At 34.9% G+C, this 16,614-nt stretch overlaps 2 protein-coding genes across 4 annotated transcripts; one reads left to right on the top strand and one right to left on the bottom strand.

Moving 5' to 3' along the window:
* The first annotated feature begins 2,920 nt into the window (after positions 1-2,920).
* Positions 2,921-12,273, top strand: LOC135635272 (DEAD-box ATP-dependent RNA helicase 8-like). 3 transcript variants are annotated; one of them, XM_065146242.1, is made up of 11 exons: positions 2,923-3,116; positions 3,243-3,582; positions 5,412-5,472; positions 6,071-6,305; positions 6,669-6,907; positions 7,605-7,856; positions 7,936-8,116; positions 9,860-9,948; positions 10,333-10,406; positions 10,497-10,638; positions 11,927-12,273. In XM_065146242.1, the coding sequence occupies exons 2-10, from the start codon at positions 3,314-3,316 to the stop codon at positions 10,573-10,575; spliced, it is 1,479 nt and encodes a 492-aa protein (XP_065002314.1). In that variant the 5' UTR covers positions 2,923-3,116; positions 3,243-3,313; the 3' UTR covers positions 10,576-10,638; positions 11,927-12,273. The 3 variants fall into 3 exon arrangements, with proteins under 3 accessions (XP_065002316.1, XP_065002314.1, XP_065002315.1); XM_065146243.1 differs by having other exon boundaries at positions 11,799-12,273; XM_065146244.1 differs by lacking the exons at positions 9,860-9,948; positions 10,333-10,406; positions 10,497-10,638; positions 11,927-12,273 and adding an exon at positions 9,356-9,671 and having other exon boundaries at positions 2,921-3,116.
* A 625-nt stretch (positions 12,274-12,898) lies between these two features.
* On the bottom strand, positions 12,899-16,480 carry LOC135635273 (remorin-like). The gene is made up of 5 exons (XM_065146245.1): positions 16,225-16,480; positions 14,447-14,497; positions 14,265-14,352; positions 13,614-13,695; positions 12,899-13,309 (listed from the first exon to the last, which is right to left on the bottom strand). Exons 1-5 carry the CDS (start codon positions 16,379-16,381, stop codon positions 13,109-13,111), a joined length of 579 nt encoding a protein of 192 aa, XP_065002317.1. The 5' UTR covers positions 16,382-16,480; the 3' UTR covers positions 12,899-13,108.
* Between the last annotated feature and the right edge of the window lie 134 nt (positions 16,481-16,614).

Below are 16,614 nucleotides of genomic sequence, written 5' to 3'. Positions count from 1 at the left end.
CCAATATATATATATATATATATATATATATATATATATATATATATATATATGAGCGGTATACAATTACAAAAATAAATATGGACGAATTTTTTTTTAATTTATAAAATCATAAATCATTATTTTTTAATTTACAAAAAAGTTGATATTCTTTTTGATATTTTTCAATATATGAACAGTTTGTCATTTTTTTTATTTTCCCTTATTTTTTCTATTTTCATTGAATTAAGATAGATCCATGGAATTTTTTTTGATATTTGACCTTTAAATAAGTCCACAACATATCTTTTAAAAGTTGTACGGAAAATATAAGTCATGGTATATGATATACTATCTTTGGTGTTTGACCAAAAACAGTTTATCGCATATATGTACTGATCCAAATCATTAGAAGTTTTTATGAAAGCATTGAATCGGACCGAGATGGACATATGTTACTAATTTTTTAATTTAGAGAATTTTTTGACATTTTTTAAATTTTTTTAGTATTTAAATAGTGTGTCATTGTCCTAATTTTCTCTTTATTTTTTTCTATTTCCACTTAATTAAGATGGATTCATATAATATTTTCTAATATTTGACATTTTAAATAGGTTACAACCTAGGATAAAAGTTTTATATAGAAATTACAAGTCTCAGTATACGATACACTATTTTCGAGTTAAACAAGAAATAATGTATCGAATTTTTGAAACTTTCATGAAAGTATTACATTACAACTAGATGCACTTTTATCTCTATTTTTCTAATATAGAGAATTTTTAGATGTTTTAAATATTTCAACATCTTATTAGTGTGTTGTTTTCCTATTTTCTCAATATTATTTATATTTCCATTGATGGATCTATTTTCTCAATATCACCTAGGTAGTGTCAGTTGGATATTATAAGATATACATTATTTGAGCATTTTCTGATTATCCCTGACATAGCTGTATCTCACATATTATTATCAACAATTATAGCATAATTCTATGGTAAAAATTTGGTTGAGAAAAAATATATTTTAATATATGATACACTATTTTAGAGGTTAATTAAAAAATAATGTATCATATACCATGATTTGTTCAAATTATTTAAATTTTTTATGAAATTTCTAAATTGGACCCAGATGGACATATGTCACTATTTTTCTAATTTAGTAAATGTTTTAGAATTATTTAGCAACTTAACGGTGTGTCATTTTCCTATTTTCTGTATGTTTTTTCTATTTTCATCAAGTTATGATGGATCCATGCAATATTTTTTTAGATTTGAGCTTCTAAATAGATCCACATTATATAGTTAAAATTTAGTTCATAGAAAATATTTCCTAATATGCCATACATTATTTTTTAAGTCAATTTGAAAAAAATATGTCATATATCAGGACTAGTCTAAATCATTTAAAATTATTATAAAATCTTTTAACTAGACCTAGATGGACATATGCCACTATTTTTCTAATTTAGAGATTTTTTTTTAATTATTCAGTATATGAATAAATGTGTCTTTTTTTATTCTCTTTAAGTTTTTTTATTTCCACCAAAATATCATGGATCCATGTAATATTCATTGACATTTGAGTTTCTAAATAGACCCACATTTTATGATAAAAATTTGATCAAGAGAAAATATTTTTTAATATATGATACACTATTTTTAAAGTCAAATAAAAAAATTAGTATATCACATACATTAATTGGTCCAAATCATTTAAATTTTTTAAAATCTTTGAATTAGATGTAGATAGACATATGTCACTAATGTTCTAATTTAAGAAATTATTTTGATTTTTAAAAATTATTTAACAACCGAATAACATGTTATTTTTTTATTTTCTTCAAGTTTTTTCATTTTCACCAAATCATAATTGGGTCGTGCAATGCTTTTTTTGACATTTAAGCTTGTAAATAAGTCCACATTCTATGATAAAAATTTGATCTAAAGAAAATATTTTTAATATGCGATATACTATTTTTGGGGTCAAATCAAAAATAGTATATCGCATATAAAGGCTAGTATAAATCATTTAATTTTTTTAAAAATATTTGAATTATATCCACATGGACAGATGTCACTGTTTTCTAATTAAAAAAAAAATTAGATATTTTTCTGAATTATTTAAATTTGAACAATGTATCATTTTTTTTTTATTTTCTTCAAAAGATTAATCCATGCAATGCTTTTTTATATCTGAGCTTCTAAATAGGTCCACATTTTGTGATAAAAATTTGGTTCACAAAAAATATTTCTTAATATAAGATAGATACACTAATCTTTTGAGGTCAAATAAAAAATAGTGTAACGCATAGGTCCAAATCTTTTGAAACTTCTATGAAATCTTTGAATTGGATATTTCTTAATATTTAGAATTTTTTTTGATATTTTCTGAATTATTAAATTTCTAATTTAGAAATTTTATGAAAAATATGCAAAATTAAGAGTTTTTTCCTAAAACATTAGTCCAGTAAATATTCTTTATCGAGCATTTAAGGAAGGGCTAAAATAGACTCATTTCATGTAAAAGTAATTTCCTTAATCCCAAAAGAAAATAAGCTTAGGATCGTTCCTTACCTAAGCTTCTTAATTGGGCACAAGCCACTTATTTTAATTGACCATATCGAATCACAAATTGAACCGGGTTCTGAATCTGAACCGAATCAGCCCGCACAGACTTATACATCGCATTCAACCGAATCACGTTCGTGGACCCAACCCGGCCGGGCCAACCTGTAACGGCTGGAGCGGACTCGGACGCATAGTTGCTTATCGGACAACATCCGAATCCGATCCACGTGAAGTCTTTGAAAGATCCCGTCACTCGAGAAAAGATTAAAAAGGTGATTTAAGTCTAACCAAATAACACTTTTGGATATCTTAATATTCCACGTTTATTGTTGTTATAGACTCGAGGGCTTCACGGTAATTCCATTCCATGTCGTTGCCCTAAGAACAAAAGATCAGTTTTTGCAAGGACGGAAAAAAGCCCTCTCTCTCTCTATCTCTTCTCCAATCGCGACCCTCCCTTCTGCCAATTTTCTTGACGCTTCGTCCTTGTCGGAGTAATCCCTCGAACGTTAAAGCTTCTTCCGCTGTAAAGCTGCAGACGTCCTCCCGATCGGCTCGGAATCGGTCCAATCTCTACCCGTTTCGCTTAGATTCTTTCCGTTTTCTTTCCGATTAGTAACCCTAGCTTTGATCTTAGCTTTCCTACTTGCTTTCTATGCCCTTCTTCATCGGCGACTCTGCTTTTCCCAGGGACTACGCTACGATTTCTTTTGCTCTCGTTCACCGATCGTCCCGTAGGAGAATCGTTTTTGGTGCCTGAGATGAACCCTCGGGGTAGATATCCTCCCCCCGGAATGGGCAACGGCCGAGGGGGTAGCGCGAGCACAAACCCTGGTTTCTATTCGAGGAACTCTCACCACCAACACCACCACCAGCAACAGCAACAGCAGTATGTGCAGCGAAATCCGGTGCAAGTCCAGCCGAACCAGCACTTCCAGCAGCAGCAATGGTCGAGAAGGAATCAGTTAGGAGGCGATTCTGGCTCTGGCGACGTAGTGAAATCAGTTCAACCTGAGACCTCTGACACCAGGTAAAACGTAAGGAAGGATCTTTGCGTGACATTGTGGGTTTTAGTTTGTCGTAATTTTGTCTTTTACCTTCTCGCAGTGTTGGTTCTCTTCGAGTCCGTTTCTTATTGCATATTTGGAACTAGGAGAATGGGATGAATTAGTTTTTGGATAATTGTTTTAGTTAACGAGTGCAATTTCTTTGGTCAACGTAGAACCATCTCTTGTTTAATGGTCACCAATCCTTGGGAAAACGGTAAAGTTTTGCCCACTGTTTGACCGCAAATGTACGTCATGTTTTGCATTAAGTTAACACTTGACAGAAGGATGTACTACTGTGTTTGTTGTTCGGTGGTAATTTTGCAAGTTAGGGATGTTCGAAAACCCGACTGTTAAAGTCAATATCCTTGGTAGACGGAAGTTGTTTGTTCTAGCCCCTTTTTTTTTAATCTTCCATTACTTGAGAGATCTCCAGAGCTACAAGGGAGAAACCCTTATTTCCATAAGGAACTCTTTCTTATGCCTAGAAATTCACTTCCTTTTCTTTCAGTCTTTGTCTTCTATTTTAACTCTTTCTTTTTCTTCCATATGAGGCATACACTTATCTTTTTAACATTAGTTGATGGCATTATCCTTCTGGGTTTTTGCTAACATATTGACCTTTTGGTGCTTGAAAGGAGAAACAATATCATTCTCAGCAGTGTAGGACATAAGCTATGCTAGTATGGGTCTGAAGTACTCTCCTTCAGCTCAAAGGACCTGTCTAAATTCATTGGCATTTTGACCAATTGGTTCACTGAGGGGCATTTTGTTCTGTTAAAGTGGTGCCCAGCTCTTCTGGTACAGCAAAGGTGGAAGTGAAATTCACCTTCAGAAAAGTCCTTAGGCTTTGGCTTTGGCTTTTTTTTTCCTATATGTGGCACATAATCTCATATTTCCTGCCAATGTGAAGCCTACACCACATACTCAAATATAATAAATTAAATCAGACTAAACTAATTAGATTTAGTTCAACTAAACCAACCCCACATTCCCTTCTGCAACTTTATTAAAGTTAAGTCACTGGAACTTCAGTCTGAATGCTGATCTTTTTACCAACAGTCACACTTGATCTGGACTTACATTACATGTAACCGTGTTCAACAAGTCAAGTTTAGAATTGCTTTACATTTCTAGTGAAACAAGCAGCCTTACTTTCTGTTTCCTTTGATTATAAATTTGACAGAGGACGGAGAATGCCAACACATGATTCAGTAATTTGAGGGAGTCAATTGCATGCATTTCCTGAGAATGCCAGTGCATGCATTCAATTATTTGATGGAGTTAAATGGAAAGATATTTATGATATATTATAAATTTAAATTTAATGGATCCAGTGAATTCTTTGGGAGAAAATCACTGCTTTAAGACACCTTTTTGTATTTCAAGTAAAATAGTAGAGGCGTGGCAGAAGAAACCAATATTGAGTATTTAAGTGACAGTGATTTTATGGGTTAATTTGTGGCAACCTTCTGGCAGTCTTTGATGTTGGATTAATACTTGGCCTGCGTTCATTGTGTTGTTGAGAACAATGAGAAAATTTTCTTGTTATATGTACAGCAATTCGGCATGATGATGAGTATTTGTTGCGTCTAAAACAAATTATCTCCTGATTCCAGCTTGTTTAATATCTTGAAAAGATGCATCAAAAAAATATCTACATTACTGGGAACTTAATATTTATGTGATTGATTTGTCATATTTTTCATGTTAGCTTTTTCAGTGTACTTGAGACACAAATATCTTACATTACAAATTTGGTTAACATATATTGGTGCTTTGTAAAAATTAATTTTGACCTTGATGGTTTCAGTTTACAGGATTGGAAAGCACAGTTGAAGATGCCACCTCCTGATACACGCTACAAGACAGAGGTAAATTATTACGCCTTTTTATGAATAGGATAAGGGAATAATTCTGCCTTTAAGAAGTTAGTTGTGATTGAAGAAATTACTTGTCTACTAAAGAATTTCAACCAAAAGCCATTATTATTTGTGAAAGTGCTGTTTTGTATTTTGATTTTCCATGAGAATAAATAGGTTAAGGATGTTGATTGATTGATCTTTTTATCTATTATAAAACATGACTACTTATTATAACATTTATATTCACAAGGATATTGTGTACTCTTGTATCTATAATATTATGTTATTAAGTTTATGTATTATAAAATATTTGTCATAATGTATAGTAGTTTCTTTTTTTCAAGATTTAATATATTATCATCACAACATAAAATATATGATTGCTTTCCTTGTTTTATAATGATTATAGGAATATTGTAAAGTTTTATGGTCACACTCATTTTCCATTGCTTTAATTGTTAAAGAAACACTTTCTGTAAAGTTGTAACAATCTTCATCTGTCAATTAAGTAGAACATGATCATATTATAATTACTTGGAGTAGTGTCTATTGGCTAGCAAATACCTTTTTTTGTGATGCATAAAAATGTTGGACTGGTATTTGCCAGGATGTGACTGCAACAAAAGGAAATGAATTTGAAGACTATTTTCTAAAGCGGGAACTTCTTATGGGGATATATGAGAAGGGTTTTGAAAAGCCTTCACCTATTCAAGAAGAAAGCATTCCCATAGCACTCACTGGCAGTGACATTCTTGCCAGAGCCAAAAATGGGACTGGGAAGACAGCTGCATTTTGTATTCCTGCACTTGAAAAAATTGACCAAGATCACAATGCCATTCAAGGTTTCTCATTACTCTTATATTTTTATTGCAGACGTTTCTCCTCTGTGTTAAAGATTTTATTTAAATTTGATCTATTGTACTTGTTGGTTGTTGCTTCTTTGTCACAAAGACCATGCATGGGGTTCTCTTGACTATCATACTTTTGAATTTGATATCTCTTCCTCATGAAGGTCATCATTTCTACTAAGACTTCTCATGCAAATCTAATGTACATAGCATCTAACATGTCATTCTTGATCTAGATTGCAGTTTTTATGAAGAAGACAACACACATAACATATTCCTGTGAATTTTATATTCTGAAAGTAAGAGTATCATGGCTTATTTTCTGTACCTGATGATCTATGAATTGTTTATGTTCAGTTGTCATATTGGTTCCTACAAGAGAGTTAGCACTTCAGACATCACAAGTTTGTAAGGAACTAGGAAAACATTTGAAGATTCAGGTTATGGTAACCACTGGAGGAACCAGCTTGAAGGATGATATTATGCGTTTATATCAACCTGTCCACTTGCTTGCTGGAACACCTGGTCGAATACTTGATCTTGCAAAGAAAGGTGTTTGTGTTTTGAAGGATTGTTCGATGCTTGTTATGGATGAGGTAATATTTTCTTAGTCCAGCTCTTTTATTTTTATTGGGATTTTTATGTGGTCTTTGTGGTTAGTACATTGTATTAGAAATCCTATACTTAAGCAACATATTTTGTTGCAAATTACAAATTTTTTCCTAAAATATTTTAGGGTTCTCAGGCATATCTCTCTTGTCTCTGATTCTTGTAATATCATGACAATTGTATTTCTTCCTCTCCTTTTTTTCTTTGATTTCCTCTAGTTCGAGAATCTAGTGCGCTGTCACTTGTGTTGAGTCTGTTTGTGAAGATTGCCTAACCCTATGGAAACATATGCTTTGCTTCTTCCCCTTTTGTTGAGCAGGGGAAAATAGAAACATTGGCATTTAGTTTCTTATGGGAGGTTGAACATTGATTACATTTTGATTGTTAAAACAACTTATTTTTTGTTATAATGGCAAAGATCGTGTTTTGTATGTTTTGTTACTCATGTTGTCCCATATAATTATTTAGGAAGGATTGTTTGTTGTTATATAAGGTTACAGCTTCAGTCAACTCTACTCATCTGATTTGATTTTACAAGCCAGAGTCACATACAGTTTTAATCATTAATGACTTCTTCTGGCTTCTGAGGATATTGTGTGACATTTGTAGAATCAATTTTTATTAATTCTTTTTCCTTCTACATATTCTTTTCTGATGGAAAGTGCACATTTTCTCACTTCACAGGCTGACAAGCTTCTCTCTCCTGAGTTTCAACCATCGATAGAACAGCTTATTCAGTTTCTTCCTGCCAATAGGCAGATTTTAATGTTTTCGGCTACATTCCCTGTAACGGTGAAGGATTTTAAAGACAGATACCTTCCAAAACCATATATCATCAATCTAATGGATGAACTCACACTGAAGGGAATAACACAATACTATGCTTTTGTTGAGGAAAGGCAGAAGGTTCACTGCCTTAATACACTGTTCTCAAAGGTTTGTCTTCAATTAAGAGTACTTCTCTATTGATAATGTTCACCATAGTTCTGAGAATTGGTTTTATTTTGTTTGACAGCTTCAAATTAACCAATCCATTATTTTCTGTAACTCGGTTAACCGGGTGGAGCTATTAGCAAAGAAAATCACTGAGCTTGGTTATTCTTGCTTTTACATCCATGCTAAAATGTTGCAAGATCACAGGAATCGTGTCTTCCATGACTTCCGCAATGGTGCATGCAGGAATCTTGTTTGTACAGGTACAATATCTGTTGTTTTGAGTATTTTTAGTTGTTAATCAATCGTGTAGACCTCTAGTTTTACCAGTTAGAACTATGTTGGCAACTTTGTTTATTTACTGAAGAATACAGTTCTTACACAAGCAGTGACACTTGTGGCCTTTGACTTGTGTAGTTCTGTAGTTTACAGTTGATGTCATATCTTGTCGAAGATCATGATCTCCCTGGCCTTGTGGCTGTGAGCCTGGTTAACATGGGGCTTCATGTGCTTTAACCCATCTATGCTAACCATGCATACTTTTCTGGTCATGCATGTTTTAGTGGTTGAACAACATTTTATTGTCTATTGAAGTTTGTATCAGTATTTTGATACACCTGTTGTACTTCTTAACCTAGCACAACCATATAAGTCATATGGTAAGTATCACATATCTTCTTCATATTGGTGCCAAGTAGACTGTCTTCTATAAACTCCTACCTTTGCTGTTGCCATTGGCAATTGCTAAGTTGTTTTATTTTCCATCAGACCTAAATATAGTAGGCAATAGTAGATGATCAAAATTTGAGAAAACATGTCCAAGAAACTTCCTGAATTTTCTTGTGGCTTGTCAAAGGTGATGTGTTGGAGGACAAAGGAGTTGAGGATAAATAAATAGTAAGAAAGTCAAATAGATATATACCAATGTAGTATATAAATTAAGGTTGTCTTTATTTGAACTTGACATACAAGGGAGGAAAAGAATATCTCAGACTTTTAGCAATACTATCTTGTTTACCAGGACTGAAAAGGGGAAAAAAGAGGAAGGTGAACCGGAGAGAGAGAGAGAGTGTGTGTGTGTGTGTTTTCCATTGATAGCCAACTCTGTTTTGAGGAAATTGTCAACTTATTTTAAGTCATGGAGCAAAAGAGACATGGCACACACAATAGATTAGTCCATAGGTTATTGAAAAACTTGGTAGACGTTGACTGAACAACCAGATTAAACAGACTCTGGAGTGCTTAAACTGATTTGCCAAGCGCCGCCCAGCTACTAAGGTTTCATAACATTGTTGATATCTAGATGGACCATTGTGGACCCTGTTAACATGCAAAGAGGATTGCCTTTGCATAACTATGCCACTGAAGCTGTCTAGGCACAGAAAGGACCACTTTGCTGTGATGTTCCTTGGAACCTGCTATCGACTCACCATCTCAAAGAGCGGGTGTTTTCCATTGATAAACAACTCTGTTTGAGGAAATCGTCGACTTGTTTGATGCAGGAAGCAAAGGAGAAACATGGCATAGTCTATGGTTGTTGGAAAACTTGGTGGACATCGACTGAACAACCAGATTAAACAGACTCTGTGAGTGTTTAAACTGACTTGCTGAGCACCTCCCATCTCTTAAGGTGATCGTATCACTGTTGATATCTAGATGGACCATTGTTGCCCTTGTTAACATGCAAAGAGGATTTTTTTTTGCATAACTAGGTCACTGAAGCTTTCTAGGCAAAGTAAAGACCACTTTGCTGTGTTGTTGCTTGGAACTTGCTATCAACTCACCATATCTCAGTATTCCTCAATGCAAGACTCCAAAAGTTGCAACCTGTACATATCACAACTTGTTACAAAAACCGAAGCATGTCTGTGTTAATTCATGTTTCATTAAGTTGATGTTTATGTGTGTGTGTGTGTGTGTACGCCAAATTGTTTATGTTGTCATTTTGTGTCATCACTACTAAAATGCCTTCATTCCTTGTGACATTTATTTGCCTATCTTTGCAGATCTGTTTACAAGGGGAATCGATATTCAAGCTGTTAATGTTGTCATCAATTTTGATTTTCCAAAGAATTCTGAGACATATCTGCACAGGGTATGATCTTGACACACTTGACACATTAGTGTTTATGTTAATATTGTTAATTGTGTTTGTTGATCATTGGGACATATCAGCCAACTTGAACTGCTCACTGAATAGTCAGTCCATCACCACTTCAGGAAAGAAAAAAGATAAGAAATTTAAGTGAGCTACCAATCCAAAATAATGAAAACTAAGCAACTTTGCTAGTTCGGTGGATCATTGCCTTGAGTTTGCTTCTCCTAGCAGATCTCAATTGAATTGATCAGCATGATTTTTTATTTTCTGCTTGGCTACATGCTTGTGCTGTCTAAATTTTTCTGTGACCAATCCTAGAAACAAAAGGTTAATTTTGAAATAAACTTCCCAAGAATAACAGGTGATGTTGGACAATTTCAGGTTGGTCGTTCAGGCAGATTTGGTCACCTTGGTTTAGCTGTCAATCTTATCACCTATGAGGATCGCTTTAACTTGTATGATCACTTACCAATCCTCAAGATGCTAGTACATATTTTTTATTTTCTCCTCATCATTTTCTTGACACAAAAATTGCCTGATGACAGGTATAGGATTGAGCAAGAACTTGGCACAGAAATAAAACAGATTCCTCCGCAGATTGATCAGACTATATACTGCAGGTGATCTGTAACAGTTACTGGTCTTACCTTTTCATGGTGAATGACAAGAAGACATCCTGTAAATCAAGTATGGGATTCTTTGACGCTTTTGTTTTTTCTTACTTTGAATTAACTTGATGTACACCTTTGGTCCTTTAAATTAGTTGTAAAGCTAGTTGAAATTATCACGGTTCTACTTGGCCAATTGCAAAATGTACATTTTTTCTGCCCATCTGTGCATTTCATGAATCCTGAACAAGATGTCCATGATGATAGTGCTTTTAGGTCACTTAAGAGGCAATTTGTATGGGACTTTCATTGTAATGTTTTAAGAGTCTTATTATTGGAGTCTACCTTCTATAAATTCTTCAGATATTATGATCAGAAGATGTTAATTGAATAGAATTAGTAGTGTGAGGAGAGCTAGTGGAGGTTCAAGAAGACTTTACTGCAAATACTAAAGAGAGATTGAACACACTCAATTCAGTTAGTTTTGTAATATTACACAAAACTCAATACTGGAAAAAAGAACAATTTCGTTGTGACATGTGGCTTGTTTTTATTGTTATATATTCCATTGGTTAGTGGGTAAGTTTTAATTATGTTGTTAACATTGACATTTAAACATACCACAATAAGCCATAATGTCCTGTCCATTTGGGGTTGGCTATATATAGATCTTTTCCCATTATTTTGTTGTATAGGGGACAATATTACTACTTAAACTAAGAACAATTAGATCATTCACTAACTTTATAATAAAATTTTATTAGGTCTTCTTCTACCTATTATGCCACTGATCTTAACTATCTTGACTAAAAGCAGCCCTGATTTGAGAATAAAATGGGGGGAAAAAATTTAAGATGGTTTCGGCATGTCTGAAAGGACTGTAAGAATGAAGTTATCTTGATTGTCATTCACATCAAAGGCTGTGATGTTCCAAAAGTTGGCTTTTAATGTGACTAAAATGTAATTTTGAATCTCTTATTGCTCTTACTGAACATCATGTATGTGAACCAATATGTTGTCTTCCAATCTATTCCCTTTGCCTTGGATATTCTTTGCTGGTTCTGAATTTTGCAACTTGCTTTATCTTATGAGCAAGCTATGATTACTTGTAATATAAATATTTTATTAAACTGCTTGTGTATTTGTAATGAATTTTATTTTCTGTTTCTGTAACTTTGTATGTTTTCATGTATATAGTATATATACCTGACATCGGCTTTTCCGTGCACATATATACAGGACTTGTTGTCACCACGTCGATGGTGTCTGAATGGATGCTATAATCACCTCTTATTTTGTAGACTTATATGCTGATGCCCAATCGGTAACCTCAAAGCATGTTATTGACTTGGCATGTTGTCATGTAGGGTATTAGATTCTCCTCGCACCAAGGTCCCAGGTGGAGGAAGGCTTTGAATTGTTTGTACTTTTGATTCTTTTTTCGTCAACCAAGTACAGGTAAGGAGATACTTGTTGCTTTATGTTGCCTATCAAATGCATGCAGCTGGTGGAGCTTGCAAAGTAGGATTCTTGTGCCAAGTTTTCACTTGAATCCAAAACCTAAACCATAAGCTGCTCAGCATTTTATTGGGTCAATGCCATACGCACTCATTACTCCCTGCTTATGTTTATGATTTGTATTCTTAGGCTGTATACTATGTTTGCTAAATATTGATATTGGTGATAAGTCGGTTGCAGCTGATGATTGGTATTATGGCCTGCACCAAGTAGCAAATGAGCCGCCAAAATTAAATGCCTTTTTTAGCTGTTGCTTCTGCTCGAATGCTTTGGAATACTCGAGTAACCAACTCTCCCTTCTTTGGGTATATGTTTGCAATTAAACTTGAATCCTCAGTCATTTAACTGTTGCATATAATGAGCCAGCCAATGAAATCTCTCTGAGGAATTGATGTGCTGACTGCTGTGACATTCTCTATCATGCTCTAGAATTAATAATACTGTATGGAAGTTGGTGTTAATATTTTGAGGACCATGACAGGGAAACTTGTGTGCCCATTGTATGGGTACAAGATTAAATGGTTGAAGGTTCCTCCTAGGGTTAACTTTTCGATTCATAATCATCTTCTTAGTGTTGATTTTTTTTTCCTTTAAATGCCCTTGACCTGTGTGGTTAAAATTGTACAAAAAATAGATAATTGTGTGTGTATATATATATATATATACCATAGACAGCATGATTCCACTGCCATCGATTCATTAGCGGTAGTAACACTCAGCACCACGATACTCTTGTCGTGCGTATGCACATCTTGGTCCTTTTCATAGTTTAGGCATGATAAGATCAATGTTCTGCGTGAAGGAAAAATAAATGTCATGGGTGATTCAAATGTCAGGTTTAATTAGAATGAGAATATCCACAACACACATAAAGAATACAACTATGCACTCACCGGTCTTTGTTCTTGCAAGTCACATTATGTACAAGAACATCAAACTTTACAAGCCACACACATAGAACAACAGGATTACAGCACCGAATAGGGTAAATGTTGCCTTAAGTTCTCATCTTTGTAGGCATTCAAATTTTTTTATGCTCCGAAACAGCCAAGAAGCTTCTTCGGCGCAAGCCCTGTGGCACGATATTTCGCGGCAACCTCATCTGCCTTCAGGAGCTCTTCACCACGCCTTGCCTCAACCATTGCTCTCTTCTCTTCTGCCTCTTTATGAAGCAAGGCAACCTTGTTCTTCATCTTCTCTGCATATTCTGCCTTTTTCTTTTCCAGTTCTTCCTGCACATCCATCACCAAATGATGGCAAAAGCATCTTAATCAGAGTTAATGAAATCATGGAACTGCATGAATGAAATATGTGATTTTTATTCTCATTTGGCAAAATAAAGTTCGAGTAAGCTGTCTTCAGTGATTTGTCTTTCCTAACTATTTTCAATGCTATTCTAAGGCATCATAAAATACAAATCTTTTTGAACTTATCTCTCCTTAAAGTGGACCGTTATTGCACCTTAGAAAAATATACCATATACATATAAGGAAATATACAACTTGGGTAGCTCAGCATGTGGAAGAAGTAGAATACCTCTTTCCTACGCAGCTCAGCTTCCACAGCTGCTTTTTTGGTGTTCTCCCATGCCAAAATAGATGACAACTTCTTGACAGCTCTGTTTAACAATGCCAGGAAATCATGCCAAATCAACCACATTAGAGTGTCATATGAACTAACCACAATGTATAAGAAAGCTAACCAACCCTCAATGACATTGACAGCCTTGATGCATGAGTTCTTATGCAACTGAACAGGGTCATGACGGCCGATACATGTATACTTTAACCCCAGTATGTTGCATGAATGACTAAAGTTTTTAAGGAAATGTTTCACCATTCAGAAGCCACTAACCTCTTTGTTCAATTCCAAGCATCATAGGAATCAGAAAAATGAGTTTAAAGAATAAGGAGAAAACTCTAAATGTCATATTCACATGACACAATGTTGAATAATATAGATGACAAAGTTTATATTAATTTAGTTAACCCAGAGAAAGAAGTTTGCTTAATTAATCAACGATATAGATTAGCATAAAAAAGATTCATGAAGCAAACATACAGGAAATTTGCAGCAACTAATATACATGACTAGACATTAAAAAAAAATCTTACAAAATATACTTACTCCAATACAGGTCACAAAATTAATTAATATCCAGTGATATCTGATACTTCTTTTACTTACTTATTTTCTGCCTTAGTCTTTTCATTTTCCTCCCAAGCCTTGATTAAAGACAACCTTTTCTCTGTTTCAAGCCTCGTAAGAACTGCATCTGCAATAGTAACATTAAATGTGAACATCCACTTCCCTCAAGCCTTAGTTTATAAGATAATATCGAATTAAATTAAACATTTCTAAGTAATTACCTCTTTCGGTTGAGCCCCCTGAGCTTTTTTCTGCGGGTGGATCCTCAACTTCTGGAGACAAAGGAAATGTTAAAAGGATATAAAAGAGCAGTACGAACATTCATTTATGTTTTTTGATCTATTATAATATAAGAGACGTGCTTGGATCATCTTTTGATGTCCAGCAAGAAGTATGTTAGACCACCCTACTTGAGAAATAATCTAATGGTAAAGACAGCACAATGGTGGTCATTAGGCAGAGCTAAAGACATGAGAAGGTAAACCATTTCCCTCCTTATTTACACTACTAAATGCATCAACGTGAGTTCTGCCACATTCTTAAAAGCAAACTACCTTATCATCACATAATTCATAGAATCAGACGATGATACTCTTAAAGAATATGTGAAACAACTTCTAACATGTTCTGAACTCCCTCTCAGATAGCCTCCCAAAAGACTGAGGAAGAAAAGCAATAACTACAATAATAATGAAGTAATGTTACTTAATTCGTTTTATTTTACTATTTCAATAAAAAAACAGTAGATGGACAAATCTAGCCTCCATTCAAACTATGATATGGTGGGTTGGTAAGTGATTCGTAAACCATGGAATGATGGACTAGAAAAGAAACTATAGATAAATCACTGAACAAAATCATGCATTATTGTAGGTGTAACCAGAATAACTAAAAAAATATATGGAATTCTCAGAGAATAGTGTGCAGAAAAAGCAAACACTTTGAAACACAGGAAATATTAAGGAAGATGCACCTATAATCCTCAGACTTCCTTCAGGCTATGAATTAATAAAGCATGGTTAGTTGATTTTTTCATTTTCCATCACAAGGAAAAAATTAATAGGAAGCCACAACAAAAAAAAAAAACTATTCCTTTTTACCGTACTTGATATAGAGAATAGAGAACCGGCGGTGCACAAGAGAAAACCAAAATGTACAGCAAGAATAATACTGAACCAAGTGTGTGCTTATCTATAATAGAGAGAGAGAGAGAGAGATGATGACGACGCCGACGGCGAGAGATGATGACGACGACGACGACGACGACCTTAAGTTTCTCTAACTTACTGGCTTAACACAAGATTTTTGGTTCTTTTTCTTTTTTTGAGTGAGGTTCTAACACAATAAATCGGGCAGGATTTTAGCAAATGATCCACATGGACGCTCAACTTGTAACGATCGAACAAATAGCACATTGGAAGTCATGAATCTCACCTACACTCAGTTCCACTGACAAGAATGACATATCACCACGAAAAGAAAAAGGAAAAAAACAAAGATCAAGAAAAAACTTCTCTTGAGCCCAACAATTACTTGAATCAGGCGAAAGAACAACTACATGCTAAAAAATATGAAAGAGATGAACTTTAAGCACAGTAAATACTACAAACCAAAACCATCATAAAAACGCAGCTTCCGAATCCAAAATAAACCAAGACTCTGCCCTAAAAGTTGCAATTTCCTAACGACAATTGAGGCAATTGCAGAATCAGCACATGACACGTATTCGAAATGAATTTTCCTACTAAAACACAAGCAAAAGACAAGTAGATGGCAAACCCCGCCATCTACTTGTAAAAAAGGGAAAAAAGAGGAAGTACTTCAACATGCAAACATGGCAACTCCAAACATCAGCAAAGACCAATTTTTGGCTTGCCCAAATCGATTTTCTTCCAAAATTTACCCATATACCAGCAAATAATTCTAGAAAGATGTAGGTAGGAAAGAGAATATAAGAGAGAGAGAGAGAGAGAGAGAGAGAGCAGAGAGGGGTTCTCACTCTCGACGATGGCGAGAGCTTTGGAGTCGTCGGGCTTCTCCTCGGCCGGCGGCGGAACCGAGGCCTTCTCCTCCGCGACGTCCTTCACCGCCTCCGCTGCCGGCGGCGGCTCCGGCGCTGCCTCCGCCTCCACTTGCTTCGGCTCCTCGGCTCCCATCTCCCCAAAGAAGAGCCTCCAAATCCCACCAAGTTCCGCACACACAGCAACGACACAGAAGAGACTGTTGGAGAGCTCAAATGCGTCTCTCTCTCTCTCTCTCTCTCTCTCCCTATATATATATGTATATGTACTCGTAACGGATAGCGGTCTGTTATTTAAGAACGGAAACAGAAGGCCGTATCGTAACGGAAAACGCACGTGCGAGGTGTCATTCGACGCTGCGAGTGGGC

Source organism: Musa acuminata, chromosome BXJ3-4 (assembly GCF_036884655.1).
Source record: "Musa acuminata AAA Group cultivar baxijiao chromosome BXJ3-4, Cavendish_Baxijiao_AAA, whole genome shotgun sequence".
NCBI classification, from domain to species: domain Eukaryota; kingdom Viridiplantae; phylum Streptophyta; class Magnoliopsida; order Zingiberales; family Musaceae; genus Musa; species Musa acuminata.
This window is presented reverse-complemented; position numbering and strand designations above follow the sequence as displayed.